This window comes from Lolium rigidum, chromosome 7 (genome assembly GCF_022539505.1).
Source record: "Lolium rigidum isolate FL_2022 chromosome 7, APGP_CSIRO_Lrig_0.1, whole genome shotgun sequence".
Lineage (NCBI taxonomy): Eukaryota > Viridiplantae > Streptophyta > Magnoliopsida > Poales > Poaceae > Lolium > Lolium rigidum.
Genome location: NC_061514.1, coordinates 148,227,684 through 148,236,069, shown reverse-complemented (window position 1 = coordinate 148,236,069; position 8,386 = coordinate 148,227,684). Strand labels below are relative to the sequence as shown.

Below are 8,386 nucleotides of genomic sequence, written 5' to 3'. Positions count from 1 at the left end.
TATATCGGTGCAATCTTAATTTATTAGTAAGTGATTTAAAGACATCATTAAGATTCACGGAGGTTGTTAGATTGTACTTATACCGTAGCTTCTATGCCTTGTATTGTGTATTTGTACATCTCTATATACGCACATATATATATGACAGTCAAATCCCCTTTGAATAGGGTTGAAAATGAAACGGAAACGGACGGAAACATGCTATATCATTTTTGTTTCCCTCTATCTTGTCGGAATCGAAAAGGGAATCGAAAACCCTGGAAACGAATATGAAAACAGAAATCATCGGATATGAATACAGAACGGATACGTAGCGGATACGTTACGAAAACGGATATTTGCCACAACACAATACGGCATAATACCTTGATTACTAGACCGAAAGACACACATAAATAAAAAGACAATAAGACAAGATATAGCACTTAACGTCGCAATTCAACATAAATTAATACACATAGTTTAACAGCTGCATGCATACAATTATACAAAGTGATTAAGGTTAGAGTAATCAGTGGACTTTATACGTGGCTAAGCCCGGTTCATGTGTAAATGTAGGCCTGCTAAATGCATGAGCCTCTCTAGGTTATATTTCCGGAAACTTTTTGTATTTATTTTTCCGGAATTTCCTCTACCGTATCCCTTTCCGTTAGAAAGGGCTCCCTCGTTTTCTTTTCCGTTTCGTTTATGATTTTGTCGTTTCCGTTTCTTTTCCTCCAAATGTCGCTTCCTTTTTCGTATTTGGCCCTCCATTTCCTTTTTATTCGGAAATGGGCGAAAAGTTTCCTTTTCATTTTCAACCTTAATATGGAGCATTGTTCCCAACCATATTTTGCCGAAGAAAGTCCAATTTTGGTCCTTGAATTCTCGTGAAAGTTCACTTTTGGTCCTAGAACTTCTGTTTGGTTTAAAATGAACCTTAAACTCTCAAAATCATTCACTTTTAATCCTTATCCCGGTTGAGCTAGGTAAATATCTACCATGGGTGGACAAAAACTCAAGACAATGGTGGAAGGGTATAGAGGCAGGACGATGCTGATAGGCAAGCAAGCAGACCTTTGTGGTGCAACACTTCAAGTGAATTAGAAGGGAGAGAAATCAAGCGAGAGACTGGTTTAGGGATCCAAGAGTTTTATTGTTGCATTAAAATGTTGGGTTCAACATCTAAGCTAGCTTGGGCTTGGTTTGGTTCTAAACCAATTGTTGGTTCACTATTTCTTCCACGTAAGCGATGTGCTCAACTCAACTAAAAAGGGATGAAAAGTGAACTATTTTGAGAGTTTAAGGTTCTTTCTAAACTAAAAATAATTTTTAGGACCAAAAGTAAATTTTTCCAAGAGTTCAAGGACTAGAAGTGGACTTTCTTCTATTTTGCCTAGCAGGAAGAAAGGAGAGGGACTAATACAAGCGTTTTCCATTGCCTAATTACCTCGTAGCGAACCCAGCTTATCCGAAACACACGGCTACTATGCTGTGCACGCCTGAACCCATGGAAAACCGAAGAAGATTACACCAAGGTGGAAAGACTCGATCGGCCATGGCATTGCAGCTCGCCATCCAATCGCTCCACGCAAGCCTCTCCCGCTACCCTCTTAACAAACCCACCACCAAGCCGCGGAGCAGTGGCCACCAGCAACCGCAGGAACCAGCCGCCACGACCAGCAGCAGAAGGAGCCTCGCGACGGCGGCGGCGGCGGCGGCTCTCATCGTATCCAATCTGCTGCCGCCCGCGACGGGCGCCGCTGGCGCGCTTGACCTCGACCTTCGGATCACCATCCCGGAGCAGTCGAGCGAGGAGGCCGAGGCCAACGTGAGGACCCACGCGAGGAACCTGGTGCGCGTCAAGGAGTACATCGACGCCCGGTCGTGGCGTGAGCTGCAGGCGGCGCTGCGGGCCAGCGCCTCCAACCTCAAGCAGGACCTGTACGCCATCATCCAGGCGAAGCCGGGGAGCCAACGCCCCGAGCTCCGGAGGCTCTACTCCGAACTCTTCAACAGCGTCACCAGAGTAGGGGTCACACGCAAAATCAATGTAAACTCAAGCAATCGAACACTCATAGTGGTGCTGATCCTGCTCTCCTGTTGTGACTATGTGCAGCTAGACTATGCGGCAAGAGACAAGGATGAGGTTCAAGTAAAGGAATGCTACGGCAGCATTGTGGCCGCCATTGACCAGATTTTTGCCAGAATCATGTAGTTCTTGCACTGGTGAGATAACATTACTAGATATCTGGATTTACGTTTACATACAGGGAGAAGAAGTAAATAGTGACCGGCAAAAAGGCTTTTCTTTTGCTATGTAGCTAGTTCTTATTGGCTTCCTGTGCTACATTTTCTATTTACTCTACTCTCTCTGGAGGACAAATCCAAAAAAAAAAAAAAAGATTCAATATTTGCAGGTGCAGCAGGACGAGAAAAACTGCAGTTTCCTGAAACCATCACTGCTCGCTCAATGTTCAGCCACCAATATACAGGCTTGTTGTGATGCAATGCAGAGTGGCTTCTCAGTCACCACTCACCTCTCCATTGATCCCATATAGAGGAAGAAGGTTCCTCTGGTGACTCTATTCATCGCCATCTGGCGTATATGCTGAAGCAGTATTTATACTCGCTAATTCATCAAACTACCGATGAAGTTTCAGTATCTGCCTCATCTGTGACCTGTTGGCTATGACTCACCATCCTCTTGGCTCCTCCTTCAAATGGCTTTTTCCAAGAACTTGTGCCTTGAGAAAGAAAGGTTACTTGGTAAGTTGGTTTACTAGATCAAGAACGGCACAAGATTGTGAGGTTCGAATTTCAAACAAGTTCATGAAAGAACATGAAATCACTAGGTAAAATGCAGAACTTTAAACTGATCTGTGATAAAAGAGTGTCAACCAGTGACAGGAACTTGAAGTACTTACCATTCTAGGATCTGGGAGCAAGTAGCTAGCAAGATTTTCATTAACCCAAACTGGTAACCGAGGCATCTCACTCATTTTTCCAGGCATTTGGCTCATGCTGTTTGTAGAAAAAGTGTCATTAGAGGCAAGGATTTTTTTTCTTCACAAGCTCAACTCTGGTATTTTTAAAACTGAAATATACATGCATCAGATGAGTAATATATTTACGTTTGTAAAAGGCCATCAATGTTCATTCTCACGCGATGGAATAGATCGATATTGTTCTGAGCCTGGAAGAAAAAATGTACTTGACATGAAATTCAGTTTTAAGCGATAATGCTCCAGATAAAGACTGACGACAAAATCATGGAACTCCTCCACTCTGCTGTACAAGTGATTGCACATGACAGGAAAACATACTAACCTGAAATCCTTGAATATTTGTGTCTATCTGATTAAGAAGCCGATTGTTTTCATCCAGTACATTCTGAACTGCACGATCTATCTCAGAGGCTACATGGTGGAAAAGATGCACTTGATCAAGTTATGGAACAAATTGATCAGAACAAATTGAAAGCATATGCAAATCTCGTCGAGCCTCAGGATCTCCTAATCTACCAATTATCTTTGAAGTTCAGGAGGAATTGGATTGCTATTTTAGAGTACGTTTCATCTCTAACAAATAGTAAATGGTCAAACAGGTTCTACATATCCACACGTACTAAATGTTCGGTGAATGATATCTAAAATGACAGTTCTCAGTATTTGTTGCAAGTACAGAAATACATGCATATTTCAATGCTAAGTTCCAATGTAGTCAAGTATCCCCTGGTTTTTGTTAAAATAATCCCTGCTGATACACGTTAAATTTAGAATTTGAGTCAAAAACTAAGTCAACAGCAGGAAGGAAGTACCGTAATTTTGTTCTAAAATTCTTTACTCCTATAAAGATATCAGGCTGGTGACACGGTCCATTCATCGTAGGATCGTGAGAGCCATGAGATCTAGATCAAACTAAACGCCTTTACATCTCTCTTACCTTCTTTGTAATTTTCAGCAAACCTAACCCACTCCTCCGCATTGCATAGCCTTTTTGCTAGAAATTCAGGCTAATATGGTTTTATTATTTCGTAACAGCGCACGACACTATGCCAACAAATCTAGCATGTGAAGCCTGAGTATTTACTCCTACGATATATTTTTAATTTTCTTTGCATCCTGCCTCTTTTCCCTTCTTCCCTTCTTTTTTATTACCTAGCAAGAAGCCCATGCATTGCTACAAACTTAAGACATAAGTATAATATAATGCATGCTTACAATCAGGGGCTGCTTACAATGCTAGCTATTCTAGATGGAGATGATGCTCTCTGTATCTGCAAATTCATGGCTTAATAAGGTGTTTCTGCAAAACATATTTAAATTTGTAGAGTGTAATCTTAGCTCAATCTGAACTATTGAGAGCAAATCAGACGGTCAGTACGATCCTAGGACAAACAGACCATCAGCACAAGCTGGTTTTTTTTATACGAGTAAATAATAGATATATAAATATAACATAGCAGGCCTCTAGAAGCAAAAAAAAATGAAGAAGATAAACAGAATTATGGAAGCAACCAATTACTACATGGTAAATTGTAAAAGACCGCCTGATACTCAGGTGACCCACTAACCTCCAGATAGAAATTGACTGTTTTGAATGGCATGATGTGGCACAAAGGAAGAAACTCTTGTATCCGTCTGAACAGAATAACTGGTCCGGGTACCCCAGGACGACGAAGGCCCTAACATATTATCCTGAGAAATAACCATGATTAACACCAGAAAAAAATATGCACCTAAATGTGATAAGCACGAGAATAATGGATTATACGTGTATTTGCATAACCTAAACTTTTCCACCCTGCAAAGAACCTTTCTTTCAAAAATACCTTTCTAAAGAACTGATTGCATACTTTTGAGGGCCCTTCTTATTTTTCAGAAAGATATCCAGTTCCTCCTAGGTATTCTTGTTTATAACTTACAAACCATTTGAACTGAAAACTTTCTAGCTTGTTTTATCTCTAATGATTTGGGGTAGTTAAGGATGTCAAAAGAAACAGATTTCATCAAATAGAAGAAAAGACACTAATACCTTTCTATCTTTCATTTTTCTGCTATGATGCTCTGCAGGCCTCCGTCGTCTTGTATTTTGTTTGTTCTGTGGAAGATCACATCACTTAAATTATAAAAAATGGAATACAAAGAAGGCGCTTATTCAGCTAGGAATATATATCTTCTTAATAGCATATGTTTCAGATTAAAAACTCTAGCCTTTAGCTACCAATATTTTTGATAAAACTGTGAAGAACATATAGCACATTTGGGTTCCTGAGAAACAATATATACACAAGACCAAAAAGGTACTGTATCATACTTTGATTTCCAGCAGCACAGAATTATTGATTAATCAAAAGCTCAGGCAGGTCTTAGCAATTCAGCTTTTGTAACTAATAAATATATTGAGCCAAAAAGGTGGAACACTGATGAAATAAGTATTGCATGCTTTATTATTTTGTAATTAACTAAGAGCACTCTGCCTTTGATATACCTTTCTTTTTAGGTAACACGAATGGACAAGAATAAAATAACATACCAAAATAATATACTGATTGCCAACTCATGTCCCACTATGAAAGGTAAAAAATGCACAAATGCAGTATCTGTATATACAAATGAGAATAAGTGTATCTGCCACTCATCCTAATATGCAGACATTTAGAATAAGTGCATCTATCACCCACTCCAGTGTGTTCAGGTAAATCTTGAAATTTAAAACAAGGTTTAGCATGTCCCCCAAAAGGAGATGCTTTAGGAGAAAAACGATAAATTTCTTCTTATAGATTTGCACCCAAGGAAATTGCCAATCATGTGTATGTGTTATTATCTTTCTTAATCAGTGGTCAGATCTAAATAAGAGCTGCTCCTTCTTGGGCATGAACTCTTTACTGATATACCCAAACACCTTATACAATTGACATCCATGTAATCAGAAAAATAAGAACGAATACAGAGAGTATGTAGAAGTTAGAGATTACTTACGCCCATCCATTGGCATCTCATCGCAACATCCCTCACCGTCTTGGTTGGTATTGATGCTGCTATCTTTATGTACTTCATGATGCCATGTTCATTCACATATCTGAAAGGATACACATGAGGGGTGATCCAGTGAACCCAAGTACCAACAAGATATAGAAAGATTTGCAAAAAAAAAAAGATATAAAAAATCTTCATGCTATCATCAACCAACAAGATAGACGGCTCGAGCATAGTACGGCTTTAAATTAATGAAGCCAAACCGGCATGTTGCAACACAAGTCATACGAATATTACAAACCACAAGATAAGAAATCTCTACCTAATGGACACAGTTTTAGGATAAACCCCAACAATTAAGACCCATGTTCTATACTAATTTTTGCATATGACAGCAGCCATACTCATGGGAGTAGTTTACCTGTCGAGGCAATCTTTCAGCACCTGGAGCTCGAGATACGACCAATCCGCAGCCAGGGGTCCTCCATATTTGAGGTTCTGCGCAGAATCAGCAACCATACTGGATGGACTAGTCGAGACAACTACTGAAGGTGTTGTGTTCATCATCCCCATGTTAGTCTCGATGCTGCTGGAACAGTCCAGGTACACTGGCATGCCTCCTGACCCGCTACTTGTCGCGCTTGTTTGAAATGAAACCACATTCTGGCTGCAGAAAGGCTGCGAGAATGGCTCAAAGTTTTGATTAGGATCGTCTTCCATCAGCAACCCCAGCAAATCCTCTAGAACAGAATTTGGCGTCTCCAGCCTCGATGGATACACTCCACAAATTCAGAATGCTGGTACCAGATCAGAGCTTCGTGATTTTCGGTTACAAGTTGTAGTGCATTTTCACACAACCTGGACAAGTTTGGTGATTACCTCCAACAATTATTCCAAGTGTGGACTGCTGGCAACTTTCTCTGCAGATGCAATTATACACGCCAAGAAAAAGTTAGAACCTTGAAATTTGGAGAAAGAGTACTCAATACAGGGAATAACATGAGACAATCTTCTATGACGACAGAAAACCCCGAAATGTTTTGTGTCTAAAAAGAGAAATATTCCGAACAGAAGTAGTACACTTTGACAGAAGCAGAATTTCTTTTACTTGTCAAATACCCTAATGTTCTATCAGTTCCATAGCTAAACAACCATCTCGTTTAATAGCATGACAGTTGAAGAACACCATACTGAAACCTCAATCTTTCAGACTAAGAGTCTTTCTCTACATTTCCCTATGTAATACTCGAAGGAATGAGTTCAAAAATCAGCCAAAGATACTTTCTCGATCTATACCGTATACGAGTTACATGATTAAATAGATTGCGCAAGTATGCTTTCTGTGGACCCAATAACAGGGTTGGCAGTCAGTGCTTATGCTTGCGGAACACATGGAGTGTAAAAACCCCATACACAACAATAACTCCATGAAGGGATCAAATCAAGAAAGTAACTTGTGGATAAGGACCCGGCCAATCTGCTCCTGCAGTTCATGAGTCGTAGATAGAGACCTAAGAGAAACCTCTAGAAATGATTACGTAAAGTCAGACCTGACCAGTCAACACATAGTCAGGCTCAGGCATGCATGCAAAGCGCCGTCAGGCAGCAGACTTGGAAATCCAGAAGAGTTTTTACCAGTTTCAAAACTCACATGTCTCCTACAACAGAACCGAATCAAGATAACAACCAGAAAGGAAGAACAGGTAGCCCTGACCCTGGCAGAACCAAAATCGGCCGACAAACACCACCAAGAGCACACAGGTAACCAGAGCAAATTGCCAGCCAGCGAACTTACTGGTTCAAATCCGATCTGCTCGCAGAGGAGAAGGCAAACTCCAGGGTGATTCCTGCGTGTCGCTCCCCTGGCGCTTGTGTTGTGTGACGGTGCGCCTGGTGGTGGTGGTGGTGGTGGTGGTAGTGTTAAATGGTGCCGCCCAGCTTTGTGCGCTCCAATGGGGAGGAGGCCAAAAAGCGGCGGCCCCGCCTCTCTCCAGTAAGCCGTATGTATGTGGCCTCTCTCCAAAAAGCCAAAGTCGTGTGCCAGTTTAACAACTTGCGCGCACAAAAGGATGGAGAGGAGAGGGAAGGAAGGAAGGAGCAAGCAGACGGGATCTCTGTTGAAATTCAGATTTCAGAGGGGGGAGAAGATCCTAGACAAATGATTGCCACTCTTGGTTTCCATCTGAGGTTTCCCTCCCTCCCTCAGTCTTTCTCTTCTTTTAGAAGAGGAGGGCTAGCAACACGAGGTTTAATTTTCTTTGGAAAGAAACACCGAGAAGCACTGTTTATACTTTATATACTTCCCCTTCCTCTCTCTCCCTTGCCTTTTTTAGGATTTATTTTTTCATGCGAGGAAAGCAACATGACAATGTTCCTTTCCACCCAATTTATATTATTATGATGAATTCAACTACCTTTTTTTTCCT

The 8,386-nt window shown here is 41.0% G+C and overlaps 2 protein-coding genes across 4 annotated transcripts; one reads left to right on the top strand and one right to left on the bottom strand.

Annotated features, from left to right (window-relative positions):
• The first annotated feature begins 1,440 nt into the window (after positions 1 to 1,440).
• LOC124673868 (psbQ-like protein 3, chloroplastic) lies at positions 1,441 to 2,644 on the top strand. Of its 2 annotated transcripts, XM_047209912.1 has the most exons (3): positions 1,441 to 2,008; positions 2,099 to 2,208; positions 2,400 to 2,644. In XM_047209912.1, the coding sequence occupies exons 1-2, from the start codon at positions 1,469 to 1,471 to the stop codon at positions 2,195 to 2,197; spliced, it is 639 nt and encodes a 212-aa protein (XP_047065868.1). In that variant the 5' UTR covers positions 1,441 to 1,468; the 3' UTR covers positions 2,198 to 2,208; positions 2,400 to 2,644. The 2 variants fall into 2 exon arrangements, with proteins under 2 accessions (XP_047065868.1, XP_047065867.1); XM_047209911.1 differs by lacking the exon at positions 2,400 to 2,644 and having other exon boundaries at positions 2,099 to 2,365.
• On the bottom strand, positions 2,426 to 8,185 carry LOC124673867. 2 transcript variants are annotated; one of them, XM_047209909.1, is made up of 9 exons: positions 7,756 to 8,185; positions 6,840 to 6,880; positions 6,382 to 6,757; positions 5,964 to 6,063; positions 5,017 to 5,082; positions 4,556 to 4,679; positions 3,310 to 3,398; positions 3,114 to 3,175; positions 2,426 to 3,003 (listed from the first exon to the last, which is right to left on the bottom strand). In XM_047209909.1, exons 3-9 carry the CDS (start codon positions 6,678 to 6,680, stop codon positions 2,850 to 2,852), a joined length of 894 nt encoding a protein of 297 aa, XP_047065865.1. In that variant the 5' UTR covers positions 6,681 to 6,757; positions 6,840 to 6,880; positions 7,756 to 8,185; the 3' UTR covers positions 2,426 to 2,849. The 2 variants fall into 2 exon arrangements, with proteins under 2 accessions (XP_047065865.1, XP_047065866.1); XM_047209910.1 differs by having other exon boundaries at positions 2,426 to 2,726; positions 2,907 to 3,003; positions 6,382 to 6,880; positions 7,756 to 8,183.
• Positions 8,186 to 8,386: the final 201 nt, after the last annotated feature.